Source organism: Hippocampus guttulatus, chromosome 2, assembly GCF_054856545.1.
Source record: "Hippocampus guttulatus isolate MCC_2025c chromosome 2, RoL_Hgut_1.0, whole genome shotgun sequence".
Taxonomy (NCBI): Eukaryota; Metazoa; Chordata; class Actinopteri; order Syngnathiformes; family Syngnathidae; genus Hippocampus; species Hippocampus guttulatus.
This window is the reverse complement of record NC_141262.1, coordinates 6,918,268-6,941,967: the sequence shown is the minus strand read 5'-3', so window position 1 is coordinate 6,941,967 and position 23,700 is coordinate 6,918,268. Positions and strand designations below refer to the sequence as shown.

Below are 23,700 nucleotides of genomic sequence, written 5' to 3'. Positions count from 1 at the left end.
GTCTTTTCACATCCTGAATGTAGCTGACTTTGTGACATACCATTCCATTCCTCTTTTGTTATTCTACAGCAGGGATGGGCCGCTGGTGGTCCGTGACCCGTAGCCACACTCTGAGCGGCCTCACACGATTTGCTCAGACTGGGCGTGATGTCATGGATGACAACATGTTCACCTCAGAAGTTATGCATGTTAATTGGCATATTTTCCCAAAAAGTTAGGTTAGAAGTTAGATCGAATTCCGACGTGAACAACCTGCACTTTCAGAACATCCACAGCATATTGATGTAATGTGTAAACAATGCAAAAAAAAATAATGCATTTGTGGTAAGCATACTGTAAGGACCAGAGCAAATTGTGCCGATGCTCTCGTTATTTGAGCATGACGGATCTGCTGTGAGCAAAGGATTAGGCCTATTTATCTTTGTAGGTCAGTCCAATAAATAATTCAAGCATGATTGCATAAAGGGGCGGTCGATTAGACAGGTAATGTCGATAGCAGGTACGGCAAACAAGCGTTTCCTTTCGGGCCCTGATGGAGATGGGGAAGCATTCCAAGGAAAATGCCAAGTGGACCCAGAAGAGGTTGTCTGTTGAGCAATGTTGTGAATGTGACAGAGGAAACATGATTAATCTCTTTTTTAAACTTCCCACACAGCAGGCAGAAAGCATTGATCCGACAAAGCTGAAACATTCTGAATGCCATTTTACAGTGATTCTTCTCTTTAAATGATGGAAATGAATGTGCAGGCTGAGCAACACATACAGCCACGTGTTAGGCAAGGAGAAACTCATTAGGTCAATTCCATAGCAACAACCGCATTCACCCTTTGTGAGTCCAGTGGTCAATTCAGTGAGCACCTACTGCCACCAGGTGCCGGCTTTCAGTACTGCAACACCAGCTGGAGAACAACATGGTGGACAGACCATGATCATGCGTGACCCGCAAAGAATGATAATGACCCATTTTTCCACATTGACCAGTCATTTGTTGGGACTGTGGAGCCATATGAAGGTGGTGAAAAGCACGTGGGCGAGAGTGCATAGCAAATCGAAATGTATTTCCAATTTACTGAATTATGTACAAAATGGCCGTCGAGTGCCACTTGGAGCATTTCAGATCGAACATGGCTGTGTTTCAGGTCATAAACTAAATACTGGCATTGGCATGCGACAGAATTAGTGTTTCTACTGCTTCTAACACTGAATAACAGGTGCTAATTAAACTACAGGTGCACCAATTAATTGATTATTTGACAACTAATGAATCAGCAAATTAACTGACAACTACAAAACCAATGCCAGTGAAGTTGGGACTTGGTGTCAAACACAAACAAAAACAGAATAGACTAATTTGCAACTCGTGTTCAACCTGTATTTAATTGAATACAGTACAAAGGCAAGATATTTAATGCTTAAACTGTTCAACAATACTATTTTTAGCAAATAGTCATTAACTTTGAATGGCTGCAACACATTCCAAAAAAAGCTGGGACAGGTGGCCAAAAATAAATAATTATAATATCTTGTCTTTGTTCAATGAAATATAGGTTGAACATGATTTCCAAATCATGGTATTCTGTTTGTTTAACATAACGTCTCAACTTCGTTTGAATTGGGTTTGTATTATCAACAAGTACTCTTTTACAAAGCCATTGTTTTACATAAATCCTCAGATTTTAGCCTCTTAGCAGTAATTGTTCTCTGTTCTTCATAAAATCAGACTGATTATCTTTTGTGTTTAACCAAAATAAGACATTTCCAAAATAAAAGCAGATGTTTGTAAAACAATGACTCAACCGGTAACTGAATCACTTTCAAAAAGGTTGGTGACTTTGTCCCAAACTCATGTGATCGCTGTTTGGGGTTTTTTTGTTTTGTTTTGTTTTTTAAGTCACTAAGCAATACCAATTCAACAACGACTGGTGACGGGAAATGGTTTTGCAATGCACTTTAACGCAAAATAATATGTTAAAATATGATTCGATTGATCAATGGAATAATTGATTAAAACAGTTTTCGATAGTGACAGCCCTAAATTAAAAACACTGGCTGTGCAAGCTTGCATTTAGTCTGGCTGCTTTCCCTTTGTAAGAATCGGGTTCATTGTGTACAACACGTGTTGTTTTGTGCTCCAGTACTCAGCTAAATTACTTAACTTAGCGCAAATAAGAAAGCCAATAAATGCAGAAAAAGAATAATTGGTTAAACTCCTGGCCTGACATCCATATTACAGTATTTTTACTTGTTTTTGCGCATCACTTGAAACGAGTCTTTTGACATGTTAACAGACCATCAGTCATGTCTTTTGATTATGACAACATAAGGGTTCCTTGAGCAATGAAGTGAAGCTGGCTGTTCTCTACATTTCTGTGACCATTCATGACGATGCTATGAAAGCACAAGGATACAGTATCTTCATGGCCCTAAATTTTCAGCTAGATTGTTATCAGGCTCCTGCAGAGCTGATCATTTAAATCTAAAACATGCGGGATAGTGGCCCGCGAGGACCATAGTTTGACACCTGACTCATTGTAAATACTTTTTTTTTCTTGTTTTAATGAACCAAATACCACATTGTGTCGGTTAAGATGCAGGGCTATAAAAAGCAGCAGGGCCGAAGCATTATGCTGTGGCACAATGCTACCCCATGTCAGAATTAACTGAATTTTGCCTTGATGTAGCAAGCGTTCGGCAAAACTACAGTCAGAAGTGCGCCCCATCAAGACCACCCAACTCCCTGCCTGGTCCGTGTAAATCTTGACATACTAGGACGCTTTTCATCGAAAAGACCTCGAGATGGAGCCGCAAACTTGATCGAGCACAGCAAATAGTGTATTAATTATACACAGATGCCGCAGGTGATATCGAAAAGCTAAAGAGGCAAATAAAGATTTTGAGAGGAGCCGTCAACCATAAAACATGGGGATACACAGAGTTTCACAGCTGTGTGAACAGTTAAAGCAGATGCGATGGGATGCGATCGTGGGTGCATACAGAGAGGCGGGCTGTAAAAATATGCTATAAACTTTATGGAGCCTAATGCGGCCCTGTAGCACCCTCCTGCTGGGCTGCACGTCGACAGCCACGCTTACTGTGTAACGGAACTGCGGGAGAGAGACGCACAACTGAGAGCATAGCCGCTATTCACAGCCTCCATCCGTGATATGTCAAAAACACATCAAATTCACATATAGGCTGTGTTGGCAATCACATTTTTTGTATGCCTCCTTTTCATAAGCCACTCTATCAAACACTCTCCCCTAGCTGAAGCCACGATGTAACGGGCACATCTGTTGGACCTGCACGGAGGGAAAACAAATGAGACATAGACACACACAGACACACACGGTCATTAAGCTTAAACAGAATCTAAAGCACCGGCAGAGACATAGTTCAATCCTATATTGGTGTGCTGTGACCACTTCAGCTTTTTATGCTCCCCTCAACATCAAGAGACGCGGTTCAACTGATGGAAGAGCGGCAATTGTCTCTACAGTACGTGTGAAAAGATAATTACTGTATAACACACAGACAGACCCAGGGAAGTGACACAAAGGAAACAGGACACCAAAAAGTAGAGGTCCAGTAGACAAGTGGAGCTCCAAATTGGGATCGCGCCCGGAACAAGGTAGGGCGGTTCTGCTAACCGTCTTCAAACTATGTCGAGAAAGGTTTGGATTACTGTCGGCAGTGGTGGAAGTTAACAGCTGCAAAACATGTTTCCTTGATCTTGATTCAAAATAGAATCTATGCAGCACAGGCCACGCAGAGCCCCACAATTGATTAATTTTTCATTGAAGTTCTTTTAAAGGACCAAGGACACGTGCAACATCAAATCTGATCAACGCTCAGCAACCCGTTAAATAGCTTGCCTGAAATAAGGAAAAACATGTTTTGGACTTGCCATATTTCTTGTTGTTTTTTTGAGTTTTTTTTAAGGTGCTTCGTTAGCTCACTTGACTCATAGATAAGCATTTGATACACGTTAAGGAGGAGCCAGATGTCGAACCACTCTTTTTGGATGTTGCTACTTATGACCAAACTGTATTCTGACTGTTATGACTGTGTTTTTGGTTGGGTCCTTGATGTTGCTATGATCGCCTAAATTGTGTGATGTAAGATTGGGCATGGCCTGATGTCTCTCTGCATATAAGCTCGAGTTGCTCTGACATGTTGTGAGAACATCAAGATTTCTTTTCCATGTCCTGCTCGCTGTTGTTACTTTGTATTTTTGTAAATAAAGATTTTGTTTTTCACTTCTGTGTACTGTCTGCTTCTGGGTCCAAATTTTATACCACACGTGACAGCAAGCCTCCATGTTCTTATCCTTCATGTGAATTGTGTAGCACTCATCTCGTCTCAGCAGCGTGCCATCCGAGCTTGTCAATGGGAGTGCGCAGAGGGGGAAGTCTGCTTCCACGGCAACACCACGGGAGTCTGATGGGCTGCTCCTTGCTGGCCTTTGACTTGTGACGTAAATCAGGGCAGTCATTCCAGGGGCTAATGCTATAAAAGCATCAAAACGGTCAGCGGGTAACTGTGCTGCTGTGCCGAAGCAAAGGCATCTGGTTCGACCACCTGCAGACGTGTTTCTTAAGATGAGCAGGTATTGTAGGTTCTCTGTATTCTGCACATCCGTCGCTCAAGCTTGAGGTGGAAAGAGCATTTGAGACTTAGAAATGTTGCACATTTGCACGCTGGTCAAACTGGATTAGATCCAATGTACAGCGTTCTCTATTCCTAGCTCATTCTATCGCGGGAGAGCAGGGAATGTCAGAGAAATTTCATGCCTGAGACAGAGGAGTTAGACTTGCACGTTCCCTACAGACAATCCAAGCCAGCTCTCTCCCTCCAGCATAAGTGAGAGCGCTCCATCCCAATGACACACGCTGACAGCGTGAAAATGGCAATCTGCCAGCAAAGCAGGGAGTTAACTGTGACCAACCACCAACTAACCAGGCTAAACAAAGCTTCCTCCTGCTCTTGTATTTTAGAATGACAACTCCCGGTTTTAACAAGAGCAATCTGGCAAGCCGTCAACATGTGCCTCCTGCGCAATCTATTGCTAAATGCGTCAGCTGCGATATTGACATGTGGAGTGGTCACACGTCAGTCAACCGGATTGCAAATTTTGCAAACCCAAATTTTAATTTAACCGAGTGACGCTGCCTCCACATGAAACCTCATGTTAATACTGCGCAGGGAGATCATTTACAACCCGCAGGAAGACTTCACACTTGAATTCATCCGAGAGACTCTTAAGCCTTGTCCCATACTTCTGTTTTGGTTAAAGAAAGTCCAGTGCTCAGTGGTACCTGTTGGTTTTACTCAGTCAATTTTAAGACCTGTTTAAGGCTAATCAGATCAAATTTAGTACAAAATATGACCATGAAGCGAGGGTGATGCTTATTTGTTTTATAAACAAAAATATCTTCAAATTCTAATCACCCTGTCCCTTGTCGGGGATTTTACATCCATCCATCCATCCATTTTCATCCCTTTTCCTCACAAGGGTCGCGGGCGTGCTGGGAGTTTATCCCAGCTGTCTTCAAGCAGTAGGCGGGGTACACCCTGAACTGGTTACAAGAAAACCACACAAAGACAAACAACCATTCACAGTCACAATCACACCGAGAGACAATTTTAGAGCGTTCAATCAACCTACCATGCAGGTTTTTGGAATGTGGGAGGAAACCGGAGTACTGGAAGAAAACCCAAGCAAGCCCGGGGAGAAAAAGCAAATTCCACACAGGGAAGCCCGAGCTGGAATTAAATCCATGACCTCTCCACTATGAGGGAGATGTGCGAACCAGTCAACCACTGTGTCCGCCCCATTTGATGTTTTTCAAATGAAATTTCAATTTGCTGTTCATAATAAATAGGAAAGTATGTTTTATCATGTCCTGTTTTTATATAATATCTCGTTTACTAATTTTTACATTGTATTTTGTTATTGTCTGTACAGTGTCCTTGGGTGGCATGAAAGGCGCTTTTAAATAAAATGCATTATTATTATTATTAAAAGCATTGTTTCGCATCAGAATGACATTCTTTGAGGCACCATTAAAAGTACTCCCACGCATTTCCAACAAGTAGACTGGGGTGATTATGTCTTATTCCATTTACTAAACACAATGTGACCATTGCCATTGAAAGGAGGGAAAGTTCGCCCGCATCAATACACGCGAAGCTAAGACCCCACTCTCCCCCCCAGGCAATAAACAAACACAAAAGAACAGTTGGACAAAGGACGGAGAAACTGCAATCAATTAAAAAAAAAAAAAGACGATGTGAAATGGTTTAAAAGGGGCGTTTTGTCTGAGAACAAGGACAGAGCAAAGGCTGTGGCACCGTGCGCTGTTACCTTGTCTGTCGTCCTATTAAGCATCAAAATGCTTCACACCACTAGAAAAAAGGCCAATCAAATGTCATACGAATGCACGACTAGACATGTTATTGATGTTTGTGTTTTTTGTTCCTGAAAGCACAAAAACAAAACCTTTCCCAAACTAACAAAACATATGCCAAAATGGCACCAAAGTGAATGAATAAGTAGTCACATTTCAGGTGGAAAGTAATAGAACAATGCAATCGATCACAAAAAACAAGACCATCCACGACAATATGTACTATGCAGATAAATGAAAAAGCAACAAATGCCTTTCCGAAATTAATGATAACAGTGAATAATCTCGCTATGTTTGTCTATATATACACAATAGGGATGGGCATTTGATTTTTTTGTTTTTCAATATCAATTTTAAAAGGGATACAAGATTTTTTGAATGTTCGACCGCCAAGAGGACAAACCCCATTGTCCCACATGTCGACATTAAGTATTTTCACAATATGCATCTGATCAAGACAGAAATAGATACAGAAGCCAAATAAAAATATTGGACTACTTACCGCAACTTTGCTCCCAGTTATCTGCATGCAGCAATCAGCGGAGAAGGTTAATGTGCAAAAAGACACAAACAGCACAGTCATAAGTAGGCCAGACAATTACACGTTGAGGCATGAGCGTTAACTTGTGTGATATTACAAATTTTCCATCAAACATGACATAGCTAACATTTTTATGAATATAATATTTGACAAGACGACTTTTTTGCTATTAGAAGCACATATAAAAGAAAGCGTCTGTTTTGGAGCTCTAAATTTCCAGATGTTTCAGGTGTTAATCAAACAGGCAGGTGGGGGAAAAAAATGCGTCATGCAAACCATTCCAGCTTGTCCTCCCTGTTGTGTATACCGGTAGTCATTATATGGCAACAACTGTGGAAATGATGAAGTCATCTTTTCAGCTGATCTGCTCAAATGTAGCGATCCATTAGCTAAAATGAAGGGTGGAGTGTGCTGCTGGCCTAACATCTATCAGGCTTCATTAATGTTTGGCATCGGGTATCAAACTCGCGCATTGGCGCTCTCTGAAGGAAACTATCACTAGGCAACAAGTTCGCGCCAGAATTTGGAAGTTATACAAAATGTAGGCCACTCCGATATCGTCGGGACTTGCGTAACATGGTCCACGACGAACATTAAATGTGTTTATTTATTGTCATACTCTTAAAATAATGGCCGAGTTTTGCCCCCAAAAATGTTTGCCTTGTATAACCTCGGCATGCTGGCCACCACCTCTCCTAAAATCCGTTACATCCTGAGTTGAGCAAATCATTCAATTCTACGCCCGAAATTAAATGATGAATAAATATAATCATCAGAATGTGGTTCAGTGTTTCTTCTTTTCTGAAAAACCAATTTAGGCCTTTATTTTCATTATTCATTACAAGTCAAAAACAAAATAAGTGTCATCACGTGGCCATCAATCATGTGACTTGGGTATTGTGCCAATGATCGCATGACACCCCCCCCCCCCAAAAAAAGATCTAGTAACATAACTATGTTTCAAGTTGGGCAAATTTTATCTCCAACAAGTTCTGTTACATTGCTCGACTTAGCATAGCACGTTTCCATGACTATTCCGTTGACATCAAGGTGTGCAATTCACACCCATTTGGTGTGCCGCAGCTACCATTCTTCTTCCCGAGGTCAACGAGGTACAGCAACATATCATGCTCGGTCTTGATTAAACAAGCGTAACCATTTCAGCAATATCTAAGAATGATTATGACCGTGTCAAGCATGGGTTGTGACGTAAAGGCCACCAGCCAGATGTGTATCTACTCCTTCCTTACTTTGACCGTTTGGTGCGGTGCATTTGTCTCAAGATTTCTGTGTGATGTGGGATCTGAAAAAAGAAAAAGAACTTGAACGAGGCAGCAAATCGCTTTTTCGTCATAACTGGCAAAACTTGGCAGACAAACAAAAACGTGGAGTGAGTTGAACTCCTGCCTACCTGAGATTTATGATGTGATCATTTTTAATCAGGATTCTCTCATGTGAACAGCATGCAGATAAAGTGTATAATGTATCCGTCAATAATGATGTTTAGTGGCCCTGCTTTCACAGCGTTACGGGTGTCTCTCCACCAGACAACTATATTCCAATGAAGGGCTTCCGTTTATTGCATCTGAGGAAATGCACATTGATTACATCTCATCGAATAACACCCTGCGCCATTTGCCTTTTACCGCCGTCCTCTTGCTCTTTTAATTTCTCTCTTACCGGTGTCGATCCTAATCTTATTTCCCATGTCTTTTCGTGAGACTCCCGCCGACTCGCAAGACTTTGCAGCTGCCGCAAAGTCAATTGTACGTGAGCCGCCACCTGGTGTGTGACACCGTGCTTTTTAATCAGTCCTTGTATCCACCGCTCTCCAGCATGCAACTTAACACACCCGGAATCATTTATGCTGACTCAACAATACTGTATGTTGATGACAACCTTTTCCACAGTTGATGCCACACAAAATATAGAAAAAAGAAGAAAAAAAATCAGAGCATGGTATGAAGGAAGCTCCTCTAATAATCAGACACTGTCTTGAGATTGCACACAGAACTGTGAGGGAGGAGCTTGAAGAGTAGAGTCCAACATGTATGTAATTATGTGCACCACTGTACAGTATTTTAGGAAGGATGGATGGATTGATTGGTGTTAAAAAGGAACTTGCAAAGTTGAATAATACATTCTGGAATGCTGGTGAATATCTGATGGATTGCACATTGTCCCAATTGACGGCAGTGTGATTTTCAAAGTTTGAATTTGGAAGACATTAATGCCATGTATTTCATCTGACATGTCGGTAACAATATCCTGAGCTCCTTAGGAGGCTTTAGAGGCATGTCGGTTTAATTTTGAAATGTATGGCCGTAATGGCATTGCCAGAAAGTAAAAGAAAAAACTACCGGTAAATGGGAAGAATTCATTTCGTAATGCGCTCTCGGAACTATGGTTTTAAGAGACACATGATGAGAAATGCAGGTTTAATTTTTAGGGAGACTTTGGGGTTGAATTCTGATATCAAATGACCGACAACAAAGTCAAAATCTGCTGAAAATTCAATTAATGCTGTAATGATTTCTGAACTTAGCTTTTGTGAGATACGTACACTATTTTACCAAAAGTATTTGCTCACCTGCCTTGACTCACATTGGAACTTCTTAAGTGCCATCCCATTGCTAATCCATTGGGTTCAATATGATGCCGCTCCACCTTTTGCAGCTCTTCGAGCTTCAACTCTCCTGGGAGGGCTGTCCACAAGATTTAGAAGTGTGTTCATGGGAAGTTTTGACCATTCTTCCAAAAGCACATTGGTGAGGTCACACACAGATGTTGGTCGTGAAGGCTTCCGCTCTAATTCATCCCAAAGGTGTTCTATCAGGTTCAGGTCAGAACTTTGTGCAGGCTAGTCAAGTTCATCCACACCGGACTCTATCATCCATGTCTTTATGGACCGTGCTTCGTGCACTGTTGCACTGTCATGTTGGAAGAGGAAGGGGCCCACTCCAAACTGTTCCCACAAGGTTGGGAGCCTGGAATTGTCCAAAATATTTTGGTATCCTGAAGCATTCAAAGATCCTTTCACTGGAACTCAGGGGCCACGCCCAACTCCTGAGAAACAACACCATAATTCCTCCTCCAGCAAACTTCACACTTGGCATAGTGCAGTCCAACATCCATGCAATGCAACCTCCAAACTCGGACTCGTCCATCAGAATGCCAGATGGAAAAGCGTGATTCATCATTCCAGAGAAGGCGTCTCCACAGTCCAGTGGCGGTATGCTTTCTTTCCACCACTGCATCCGGCGCTTTGCATTGCACTTGGTGATGGAGAGCTTGGATGCAGCTGCTCTGCCATGGAAACCCATTCCATGAAGCTCTCTGTACTCGGGCTAATCTGAAGGCCACATGAACTTTGGAGCTTTGTAGCAATTGACTGTGCAAAAAGTCGTCAACCTCTTGGCACTATGGGCCTCAGCATCCCCTGACTCTTCTCCGTCAGTTTACATGACATTACCACCTTGTGGCTAAATTGCTGTTGTTCCCAAACTTTTCCACCTTAGAATAAAGCTAACAGTTGGCTGTGGAATATTTAGGAGCGAGGAAATTTCCCAACTGAATTTGTTGCACAGGTGGCATCCTATGACAGTTCCACGCTGGAATCCACTGAGCTCCTGAGAGCGACCCATTCTTTCACAAATGTTTGTCAAAACAGTCCGTGTGCCTAGGTGCTTGATTTCATACACCTGTGGCCAGCCCCAGTGATTAGGACACCTGATTCTGGTCCTTTGGATAGGTGAGCAAATACGTTTGGTCATATCGTGTAGTCTGGGGTCTCACCTAACAGTTGTTGGAACAACAACATTTGGACTTAAGTGACTTTATATGACATGAGGAACAAAGGCCTCAACGGGAAGTTCAAGAAAACGATTAACCTGCCCGAATTATTTGAAGTAAGATAAGATAAGAAAACCTTTATTAGTCTCGCAATGGAGAAATTCCCAATTCACAGCAGCAAAGTTATGAAAGGAAGAAGTAGTATGCTGAACTGATCTAATAAGATGCACTCTCTTTGCAAATTATCAAAACGTTTTGTGTGACTTTATAGCACGTGTTTTTTTTTGGTTTATTGTTGTTGTTGTTTTTTCCAGAAAAAATATACTTTAATTCCAAATTGTACAGCTTCGACCTCATCGGTGCACCCGCATGTGACTGTTGAACAAAAATGATATCTGAATACAACTGCAATAAGAATGTTGGACATTTCTGTCAGCAAGACCCTCCCAGCACGCACCTCAAGCATTTGAGGAGCAGCAGAGTTTGACTCAAACATGAAATTAGTTGGCAGACAAACACAATCTCAGAGAAAGGAGTTAACGGTGTTACAGGAAAGGCTGCGGTTGAAATAGGGTTGGTGAACATAATAAAGGCAGGAGGTAATGAAAGCAGGTGAAGGACAAGGTGTTCATGCAAAGCTGATGGTCAAGGACATCCGTAGGACACGCTGCTGCAAAGCAGAGTGAGGATCTTTTCTGTGGAAACACCGCTTATATTTAAATGGGTCAATGTGCACATTCTCCCATGGAAAAAAAAAAGCAATTCCTTTCGGTTGGTGGGTGTTATTTGCAAGACTCCTGCAGAGAAGTGCGGAGTGTTTCTCAATCTTGCCTGGTGATAGAGAGGTAGCCATTCATGAGAGGGAGGAGAAAGGAATAAATACTGCCTCGACTTGGAAAGACATTTTTCCTTGGCTGAACAAAAGAATCTGTCTTTCTCCACATTAGATGACGTTTCCGACCACGTTCATGGACACTATGCTATTCAGGTCATTTTACCACGTGTACTGTGCACAAATCTTGTACAGCTGAGAAAAATCTGTATTCATTTTCTGTCAGCGGACAGATGTACACCTCCCTCCCCCTCAGGGCATTTTAACTCTGTTTACTCTGGGTGATTATTTGAAGCCAAATCAATGTCGAGGCAACATAAATTTTAAAAAAATGCAAATTGACATTGGGGAAATATTATATGCCTTTTTAGTTAGGGCATTTAAAAAAGAGGCAGATTCTATCCGGACTTTGAAAAAGCCATCAACAACTGAGAGGAAAATGCACAGATCGAAAGGCCCAAACTCGAGCTGCAATCTCATGAGGTAAATAAAAACACCAAGCACCACAGCGAACCAACACTCCTACATTCCTGCATGAATCATTTGGTCTACATTTCCACAAGCAATATTTGAGTTATTGCAATATTTTCAACAGATCATGTGACATCATTTCATTCGCCGTCTTGCTAGCACTTTTGGCCTTAAGTAAAAGGTGACGTAATCTGAAGGGCACTATATCAATCAAAGGTATTTTTAATGCTATTTGTGAAAGTGGTGAGATACCTATGTCTATTTTATTCAGACCAAAGTTATCATTTAGAAACTTTCATCAAGCCAATTTGAATAATTTCGGCAAACGTTGATTTTCAAAATATTTTATTATTTATTTCAGGTTTTTTTTTTTGTTTTGTTTTTTTTAACCAAATCTCAAGCTGTCCCATCGCCCCCATTTAAGAGAACAGAGACTGAGAGCACTTGAAGAAAGGCTCCACTTTTTATTGCCGGAGGGTACCCGCCTGTGGCACTCAATAATATGTCAACACTGACGTTCAACCATCCCCGTCACATCTTAATGAAAGCAATAGCGAGGTGCTGAGAGACATGACGTTTTGTTCTCTTGTCTTTTGACTACACACATTGTGTTAGTCATTTGAATAAAATATCATTGCTCACAAAGCATAATGGGCCCGGTGAGGAATTCCATCATCTCGGAAAAATCATCATTATCAATAATGCCGTTTAATTACCAGGCAAATAACTGATGATGCTTTGCAGGTTCGGGAAGCTTGCGAAGGGAGAATAAAAATAATCACTCTTTCGTAGATGATTGTTGACGAGCCACCAAGATTAGGGTTTTTTTGGAATGCATTAAGCAAAACAAGTCTTGCCAAGGTCATTTATATATTCAACGACAGATGAGTGAACTTGAAAAATAGATGCTCAACATGAAGTATCTTGTAATTTACCACAAGTGAAATTAAAGTTCAAAACAAAATAAATCGTACTTTAAAGGAGAAATGCAGTCAAAAACAAATGAGGTCAACAAAAACAAACGCGTGCAACATTTTGGGACAAAAATAGCATTTTATTCTATTTGGTAATACGGTTTGATTCGCATCGGAATACAAGGCTCAGTGTAAACCATAACCAATATGAAGATTCAGTATGAGTGCAACTCAGTTCCATCGGCCCACTGTGACGTGTTCGGGAATTGTTTTTGGTCGAACGTGACAAGATTATCAGGAAATGTATTGGCGGCATGAAGCTATTTTGTAACAATCCATAAAAAACTGCAGCAAATTTTAAAACCGCATGTTTTAAAGTGTGAGGGGAAAAAAATCAGTGGCTTGTTGCCTGGAAATTATGTTACCGGTAGTTATATTTGTTTTGTTTTTTTCAGGCATTTTCATTTTATTTCTGTTTTGTTAATGAGAATGCATTTTATTTTATTTTTTGTTGTTGTTGTTGTTGTTAGTTTAGTTTTTTTGGTGAATTTTCGTTGACCACAATAACCTTGCTATGAACAGAGGCAAATGTGGTTGTACTTGATTTTTTTTATTTCCTGTTGGGAATGAACCATCTATTTAAGGAAGGCATTTCATAGTCTTGAATGGCTGCATCTGGCAACTACTTGGGCCGCAGCAATTATTAAAGAACAAACAAATATTATGAAAGCACTACAGTATCATCATTGTTATTATCATTGCATTATTATTTTTGAATCAAGTATTAATGAGACAAACTGACATTTAACATCCCATCTGTCTCTTAGTTCTGAGCCTATGAGCATACCATAAAATGATATACTGTACTGACATCCTTGAAATTCAGCCCAAGTATGAAATAAACACATACACTGTACAATTAAATGGAAAAACACATGGGTTTCGTTATGTTAAACTGTAAGATAAAATTCCCACTAATAGCTTGTGTTCACAGTTTTTGACAATGTATTTTTTTAATTGCAAGATTGTTGTTGCATCCATTTGCACCCCTTTACCAAACGATAAGTGAAAGTGTCACCGATAAACTTCCATGCAAGCACACAACAACCCAAAAACCAAAAATCTTGCATGCAAGCGAACAGCTTGATAAGCACTGACCATCCACCGAGCATTGAGTGAGTGAGCGAGCGAGTGCCTACTATTACCCAGTGATGGCGGTTGCAGCATGATGGGAACAAAACTACGGTGGGTGCGAGGGTGGGGAAAATCAGACGGCAATCAGAATATTTAAAGGTGTAAAGCGTGGAAAGTGAAGAGACGACAGAAGTGCAAGCAAGCCATACTGCAAAAGCAAAGGAATCAAGGCTGAATTCATTCTGGAGATTCACGGGGAGAATCATCACCACACTTCAGCACGCCGACTACTGTCATTGGGTAAGCTCGTTTAACTTCGGAAAAGAAAAAAAAAACATAGCTTGACTTGATTGACTTACAGATTTGGCGGTGGCTGAGATGTACTGAACAACCATCTCCCGTTTGGTGCTCAAGTCCTTCCCGCGTAGAGGCGCCTTTCGCTCTTCATTCAGATTCATGTCCTCCTAGACAAAAGATGAGCAGGGAGACAGTGAGTGACATTTGAACAAAATGGAGACGACGGCGTATTAACACATTAAGGGGAGTCATCTTAAAAGAATACGTTGACAAAGAATCTTCCCCAATCTATTAGCTCATCCTTGTAACACAATATAGGCAAAGAATGAAATAATTACTGACGGTCAGTCTGATCTAATCCATAGATACATTTTCTAATGACAGGTAAGATAGGGCCTATCTGTCCAAAGGTGCTCTCTTCTGAGCTATTCAACACGTCGAGACGTAAATACCATGCATGATATAAAAGCAGGAATTCTCAACTTGTGTCTCATGGTCATGTTTTGATCTGAAACCTAAATGTCTTCAGTACACAACTAAAAAAAGGAGTCGACAAATGTGCTAACTACTACTCCACTGTGCGCCCTGATGAAATACAGTGGAATAGAAATCATGATTTTACTTGAACCAACTATCCCAAAAACGCAAAATACAACATATTCTTGAAAGTGGCAGAAGTAGCACTATTCAATAGTTGCATTGACGCCCTTTTGATCGATTGGTTAGCAAACCGCGCGGTGCAGAGGTTCGATTCCGGCTCTGGCCTTCTCCTGTGTGGAGTTTGCGAGTTCTCCCCCCTGCCTGCGTGGATTTTCTCTGGGTACTCTGGTTTCCTCCCACATTCCAAAGCATGCATGGCAGGCTCATGGAACACTCAAAATTGTCCCTAGATGTGATTGTGAGCACAAATGGTTGTTTGTCTGTGTGTGACTTGCAATTGGCTGGCAACCAGTTCAGGGGTGGGCCTCGCCTACTGCCCGAAGACAGCTGGGATAGGCTCGACGGTAGGCACGAAGTGACGCGATAGAATCTTTTTTTGCCCAGCTCTAAACAGGGGGTATGATGTTTAACACAGATTAGTTGAAAAAAAAAACTGTTGAGTATTCAAATGCATCCTCTACCTGCCGATCAGCCAATTATATGATACTGTCATAGTGTCAAAGCACCCAAGTTATATTGCAGCAATATTCTTACTTTTCTAGGTCCTATGTAAAAGGAAAATTGATCTTTGTTTACAACATGAATTCTGCAATTTTGTGGGATCTAAGTGTTAGAGACATGCAAGAATTAATATGTGCTGTAAAATGAACTGCATGTAGCCTTGAAGAGGCGAATTGAATCCACTTTCATTTTGGGTGAGTACACATTCCATGTGACCGTATTCCTCTTATCAACAAAGAGATGAACCTCTTTTTAAACGTATCAGTGTTGCGATAAGTTCAAAACACGTCACCTCTACTTTTACCACGCTGAGTGCAATATAAATCTGTTTAAAGTGCTATAAATGTAAGCGTCAATGTCACACGTGAAATAACAGCTTTCATTTCAGCTACCGCTCTTGAAACAGATCATGTCCTTCCACAGGCGAACACTGTTCATTTCTCAAATACTTCTTTTTATTTCAAACCCCAAGGTAGAGCGAGAGGAGAGGACAAAATGGCAGTATTAGTCCTTGAAAAAGGGAATGTTCCAAGGCTACAGCAAATGTACAAAATCAGGGCAAAAAGGACAAATCAATCAAACTGAATAAGCCTAGATCGGCAGTGTGTGCGCAAAACTATGGGTCCTATCTTTGTGCTACAGTACTTTCATACTGCATTACAAAAGACGTCTTTCATGTGAAAGGCAACAGCGGACCAAGGGCCGAGTGTCGGACTAATAGCTGCAGAATGACACGGTGATTAGAGTGGCATGGGATGTTTGGAAGGATCACTCTCTCTCCAAAAAAATGAATGCCTTGGTAGGAGCAGAGAGAGGAAAACACACGTTCAAGCTACCCCAGGAGAGCAAGGGCACATTTGCAGAGCCTTGCTGCCCTCTACTGGTACGTGGAGAAAATTAGGCACTTTTTTTGCACAATATTACATGCAGATGGAGTTTAGCAATAGCTATGAGTTTGTGAGGTTGTTGGTGAGTGTAAAAGGCATTCTCAAGGACTGATTTTGCTCTGACTGATTTGTCAATTATGGTCCAGACCGCGAAACTAAATGTAACCATGTTTTTAAGAGCTTGCATTTCAGCAGTGAATTTTATTTCGCAAAGTACTTCTTTCAAAGCCCTAAAAATGTCCTTTTGAGCTGTCACAAATCAATTATTTCCCAACCTCAACTCACAGGTCTGACCCATATGTAGGTTTACATACAGGCACTCTCCAGTAGGTTTGTTGTTAAAAAGTCCTGCTGCAGAGTTTTACTGCAGCGGGATCACCTCAGACCTTATTAACTGGGAGTGGTCATTCTGACAAAGTGTGTGGAGCGCCACATAAAACTTCCATCTGGCCAGAGAATCTATTTTTTTTTTTTTACTGGCCCTCTTGGTCACCAGATACAAAAACATGCAACTCCTGACAAGCAGAAGGCCCTCTTAAGGAGCAAAAAAAAAAAAATAGATGTGGAACACTTCAATAAAAAGACATTGTACGCTGAGAGGTTTTTAAAGCTAATAGACAAGTGAAAATGCCGAAGTAACAATAATGTAAGGGCATCTAAAGGCCCCCATCAGCACATTGGACTTTTAAGTAGCCGCGTGCAGCAGATTTTGAAAGGAGTGACGCCAACAGGGGAGCTGAGCTCCTCCTTACCTACCCTTTTATGATACTGTTATGGACAACCTCGGCTTGAACCAATCATGAAAGGTGTTTCAATACGTCAACCGTGGCAGACGAGGTTCAGTGTGGTCTAAAAATGCCCTCGACAAGTTTACAATGGACCTCCACACTAGAATTTTCTGTGACGCCGGTTCATACTTTGAATTGGTACTCTTCTGTGATCAAATCTGGGTATGTTTGTTTTTTTTTTCAATTAAATATCTCAAATTTTAAAATATCACCAATTGTTTTGTTATTCTGCGATTGGCTGGCAACCAATTCAACCCGCCTACTGCCCGAAGACAGCTGAGATAAGCTCCAGCACCCCCCGCGACCCTAGTGAGGATCAAGCGGTTCGGAAAATGGATGGATGTTTTGTTATTTATTTTTCCATGCAATTATTTTTCATATTTCATTTTTAGGTCAAATAAAAAATATTAAATAAACAGGGCCACTAGACTGAATTTGAGGCTGTGACGACCATAAGTAAAAATACATAAGGTTGGAGAACAATCAATCAAATGTTTGATGAGTCATATTGTGCCACGGTGAAATACATTTGAGGCGCTATTTTAATCAGCTTGACGTAGTGTATTACTTGTGACGCAAAAGATATGCCATCCATGCTGTGTGTTTGTTGGCTCATAATGGTATCACCTCACTCCTGTCCACACAAAAAAACACGAACTCGTAGACTTGGTGACGAATCACTTCGATAGCAGCATTCATGTCATTCTATCAACTTCTTTTCTTTTCATCTTCCTTTCGATTCTTACTGAGCCGATATTTCACAGATTTCGAGGTATTTTCTGGCAGATACATCCAGTGAGTTTCTGCTTGATTGTTCGACTTTGAAAGCTCTACAGTTTGTGACTCCTAGCTTAAACCTCTTGGACTGATATCAGCACCGGTTCTGATACCCAAACTCAGTGAGATGCATTTTCCGGAGACGTTCAGTGGATTTAATCTTGTGCATATTGATGAGGCGCTCCGGCTTCCCGCTGTGTACATCTCATGGGGGGGAAAACAAAACTGAGTTTCGACACACACACAACAATCTTTTGAAGGCTGACGTGGTGGATGACTTTTATACGCATCTCAGCCTCCCCTGGAATAACTTCTATTATATTTCGGCTGTGAAAGCATCACTGCACCTCACACGAAAACCTTTTTGATAGCTCCTCTATTTTGGTCTTTTCATTCATTTCCTCAGAAGTCCTTCATGACCTGTCATTAATAAGCTTTAATTTAGGCTGGGTGCTATTTAGACCTCAAGAACACATGGTGCGAGAGGCAAAGCACTTTCCCCAAAGGAAAAATATGTTCACTTTCTCCAGGTCATTAATGCACAGAAGGGGGTCTGACTAATATGGTACTCCACTTTGAGGCCTGCTGAGCTGCTAAGGCTGCAGCATGGAGAAACAGATAATAACAGAAAGGCTGTAAAAGACGGAGGCCAGACCAATTACATGTTTGCATGACCATAAAAGGGATGGATGGATGTGTATAAAAAAGTTTAGTCAGTGCAACCTTTGAGGAACTACAATAATCCAATCTGGGATGGTTTAGAAAATATTTGTCCAGTTGAAAATAATGATGTCTGAAATAATAATAATAACTTTGATTTATCCAGGGTCACCATCATAAAACCTGAATTAGCTTTGGTTCCGTCATGCAAGTGTAAAAACAAGGCTCGAAAGAAAAATTAAAACCCACAGTAGGTTAGTGTCTGCACATAAAGACAAAACGCAGATCATTTTTCTGATATGCATTCAAATCCTCTCCCATTGTTGACTTATTGATGCATAAGTTATATTCTGGGGCGGCCCGGTGGTTAACTAATTAGCGTGGTGCAGAGGTGCAGGGTTCGATTCCGGCTCCGGCCTTCCTATGTGGAGTTTGCATCTTCTCCTCGTGCCTGTGTGGGTTTTCTCTGGGTACTCAGGTTTCCTCCCACATTCCAAAAACCTGCGTGGCAGGTTAATGGAAGACTCTAAATTGTCCATGGGTGTGATTTTGAGCGCGAATGGTTGTTTGTCCATGTGTGCCCTGCGATTAGCTTGCAGCCAGTTCAGGGTGTATCCCTCCTCCTGCCCAGTGACAGTTGGGATATGCTGCAGCACGCCCTGCGACCCTTGTCAGGATTAGCGGATCAGAAAATGGATGGAGGGAAGGATGGATTGATTGAAAGATGGTTGCATGTGTTTGCACCCTACGCCCTCCCCCAAAAAAGACTGTTGGGCCTCATTGAGTACATTTTTGGAAGGAATGTGGAAGTCTCAAAGGCTTTGCGGATGTCACATGGGATTTGAGGACATCTCATTGCTCAAGTCTGGCAGGAATTATGGAAGTCTAACAAAATTTGCCAACGTCTTTTCAAAAGTCTCCCAAGCTATGTGAGAACTGTCAAGGACTCAAGAATTACAGACGTCCTGCGGGATTTTCAGGAGAACCTGCTAGATTTACGCGTGGTCAAAGGATTTGTGTTTGTTCCAGGGGATTTGCGGAAGTTCACGGCATTTGAAGAAGTCTCTCTCGATTTGCAAAACTCCTGGTGGGATTTCAGAAGTCTCACGAGGTTTACAAAAGTCTCAGGGGATGTATGGAAGTATCTTAAGATTGACTTGCACCAGATAGGCGTGAGTATTGCATTATCTGTGTGAGTCTTGCGGAATTTACATGAGTCTTGCAAGGTTTGCGGGACACTTGCAAGTCTAGCACATTTGCGTTTGTCGAACAAGATTTGTAGAAGTCTCGCAAGAATTGCAGAGTCTCATAAGTTTGGCTGATGTTTTATGATATATGCGGACGTCTCGTGAGATTTGCGGAAGTCTCTGAGGATCTGAAGATTTATCTTTGTGCTAAGTATGGAAAGTGCTACATACATTTTTAAAAATATACACTAAAAATGATGCTGAGCTCGAGCACAATGTCATGTATTGTGCTGTTTGTTTGATGTGAATTGCCAATTTCGAAGTCATAGGTTCCACTGTCGTCTGAGAGTGAAGCGTGCTGGCTTGAAGAGTACACAAATGAACATCCCTCTTGGATTTGAATTCATTACAGTTATTGAACATTTTTGTTTGGGATTGTCAATGCCTGTCAAATGTCAGCCCTTGCCCCAACCTGCTTTCTGTGTCGCCTGTCAGCAAGCAAATTTAAGCTCTGGTTTAATGTCACGCCACCATAAGCACAAACTTCGTCACTGAGAAGTGAACTGAGTGACAGGGATGAGCAACCAGGCAAGAAAACACTCATGCCAGAGCCTGATTAAAAACTAGGAGCACTGATCGTGTAGTGTGGCGCCTGGCAATAAAGGTCATTGTTCGGGAAAGGGGGTGAGGGGGGGACAGACACATAACACACTGAGGTATTATCCACAACACAACCAAGGGTATGCAACGAAGCTGTAGCTCGTGTATCTATGTAGAATGACAGAGCTTTGACCCCACATGGGGAATGTCAAAAAAATCTCTTTGCCCTAAAAGTAGACATGAAAAAAAGCCTGACATGTGCAAATGCATTCATGTCCTGAATACGAATTAAATCTATTTTGGGTCAAAACAATGTATTGTGTCAAAGCAAAAGCAAGTGTGTAAGATAATTATCAGTTAGCAGGAGTGTTAGCTGTGAATGTACGTATATGTATTCCAGCAACGTTAAACCAGGTAATTTTCTGACCGAGAAAATTTTGTCTTGTGATCAAAAATGTTTCAAAGCTCTCATTGACCAAGGCACTCTACTCTGTATGGATGAGACTTACGTAATGTATCGAATACATATTCCTAATATGTCTAACACTGGAAACACTAGAAAGGTAAAAACGCAGGCTCAAGACCAATATCCTGTAGGTGGCATTAATGTCTCCCATTTATCAGAAATAATTCACTTAAAAAAGCATTCTGGAAACAATCCTCGATTGTGCTGAGCATGAAGCAATAACCAACCATCATAACCATCAACACTGCTGCATTAGGTTTCACTTTCTTGTAGGCCACAAAGACATTCAGTGGCACTGAACATCTACTTGCACGGACCGTGGACAGCATCAAATATGATGCCAGTCCGTGCCACAAAAGACAACTGGTAAGCGGTCCAAACTTACCATCATCTTCTCAAAGAGGTCAATGATCTCCTTTTCTGAGAGGTTCATGGAGCGGTCATCGAAAAGCGGCTGAGGAATGGGCAGTTCGGTTTGGGCGGAGAGGGGGTCCGTTGGATGTTGGATGAGAGGCTTCTCCTTCTTCATTCCCGTCTTTCGGAAACTGGTAATGCGGTCGCGCTGCACGAGAAACAACATTTGGGATATCATTTGTTCATCAATCACGATTGCAATGACAGGTAATCCATATTCAGGGCATGATGGTGTTTCACAGATATGAGCTGTTGTGTGAAATCCCATTACTGTTTACTAAAAAAAACGGTTAAACAGACGACTATCCAAGAAAGCAAAGATTGTATGAAATTCACAGACACTTCACTTACCACCTTACCCAAGGGACCACCTGGTTGTTAGCAAATAATGACGCGCGATTGGCTTTCCATTATGACTGGAATGATTTATTCTCCTCTATGTTGTAAACCAAGAAAAAAATGTGACACCCCACCCCCGTGCAACTAATGTTAAGATTAGTATGGAATGAAATAGAGAGCACATGCTGGATTAAAGAGCATACACAGTGGTTTTGGAAAGAAGTAATTTCATGCACCTTTAATGTGTTGTTCAATTTATGATTGAATGATTTGTGTTTGAACCAGTAACAAAGATGGCAAAGTGAAAGTATGGTTTGGGGTATTTAGAACTCTTACTGTGGCCGCAACATGACAATAGGCTGATTATCTTTGATTTTATCGCAATGTGTTGAAAACCTACTCCTACAAAACTGTCATCTCAGAACCACCTTATAGAATGTGGGAGGTGCTGACAAAAAAAAAGTTACAATACAATAGCTGTATGAATCAATTTAAATAAAGAAATTAAATAATTTACATTTACATTTTTTAGTAAGTATCGAGATAATTTGTGTGTATACAGAACTGTGAATATTTAATGTTGAAAGAAATGACTGCAATTTTTTTTTGTTTTGTTTTTGCTATTTTTATTTTCGCCCTTTTGGACTATGGTACGTATGTGCCTTACGAAAGAATTAAGTACACTTCAGCCTTCCCTTATGCTGTTGTGTTTTCTGGAAAAATAAATCTTGATATGCAGGACTACACACAAAATTTTGGGCAAGTAGAAAATAAATTGACATTTCCACTCATATTCACAATATTACTGATAAATGGGCGGAAGCGTGGGTCACAAGCCTGCAACAAAAAATCTTAAAGAATAAACATTTTTTTTTAATTATCAAATTTATTGATCACAGATGTGGAAGTAGCTTGAAATTTTAATTGCACTGTCTCAAAATTTAGGGGCAAAATGAAAAAAATTTGGGATGTGATGAACACCAAAATGTAATTTAATTCTAAAAGCATTGTTTCACTTTGTCATCATGTGTTACTGACTGATATTTCACAGTTTTTTTTTTCATTCAACTCAAACAACACAATAAATTTACATTTGTAAACAGACAAATGTGATATTGGCATGCATTATGTATGTTCACTGAAATACTCCCGAATGGATCAAACAAATTAGAAGCTGTCTCACTGGCAGAACGTGACAGGTTTTAATAGGTGACTATTAGAAACCTACGCTTCTCCGTTTGCTTCGAATGCATGGTTGATCCATCGGCTTATTTCAGTTCAGACGAGTATGGTGTAAAATAATGACAAGAAAAAAATTAACATGCCAAAGTAAAACCCAGCACCTTACCATATCATCAGCCAATGTTTTTATGTGTATGTTCTGTTGGAAGGGAGGGAGGACACAATGTAAATGACAGGACATGACCACAAAACAACCGAACAGAACCCCACATCTGTGTTGAATGTACAGAGGTGTCTTCCTTGTATCACATCTCATTCCTATGATAGAAACCCAATAGGATGGAGACGAGCTCCAAAATAAAGATCGTAACGTCACAGGTTTGTTTCCATCATCAACAGGTGTATCTCAATCAACCAGAATATCATGGAAAACTATTTTTTTCAGGAGTTCAATTCAAAAGGAGAAACTCATATACTATACTGTACATAGTAGGTTCACTGCAAAAAGAGGGGAATATTTATTGGTTTTATTTTTGTATAATCTTGATGATTGTAGCATACAGTCACAAAATCCCTAAATGTCCCATGTGAGTTTTATTTTTCAAAATGAATTAACTTTTCTCTTCTAATTTATTGAGATGCACCTGTATGTGATACCTAAAATGATACCGTGCAAGTGCAGGGCATGAAAATACTTGTTTAAAGATTTATGAACAAATAGGTGAGTGTATAGTTCATATCCCCTGGCATGCACACCTGAAAAAGGAACACCCACCACACATGATAGGAAAATCAAATCAAAATGGATGATAAAACGGGCATTTTTAATGCCACTTCCACGGATTAAATTG

The 23,700-nt window shown here is 40.8% G+C and overlaps 1 protein-coding gene and 1 pseudogene across 4 annotated transcripts in view; one reads left to right on the top strand and one right to left on the bottom strand.

The window, feature by feature from the left end:
- diaph2 (diaphanous-related formin 2) overlaps positions 1-23,700 on the bottom strand; it is a 397,003-nt gene that overhangs the window by 359,649 nt on the left and 13,654 nt on the right. For 3 of the 4 annotated variants that reach the window (XM_086133318.1, XM_086133344.1, XM_086133335.1), the window contains exons 2-5: positions 23,016-23,048; positions 21,300-21,476; positions 14,451-14,555; positions 6,910-6,930 (exon numbers count right to left, since the gene is read on the bottom strand). In XM_086133318.1, the coding sequence (XP_085989444.1) occupies positions 6,910-6,930; positions 14,451-14,555; positions 21,300-21,476; positions 23,016-23,048 (336 nt within the window). The remainder of the gene's footprint in view (positions 1-6,909; positions 6,931-14,450; positions 14,556-21,299; positions 21,477-23,015; positions 23,049-23,700) is intronic. The other variant, XM_086133327.1, reaches the window with a different exon arrangement.
- Positions 8,125-10,231, top strand: LOC147208339 (uncharacterized; annotated as a pseudogene).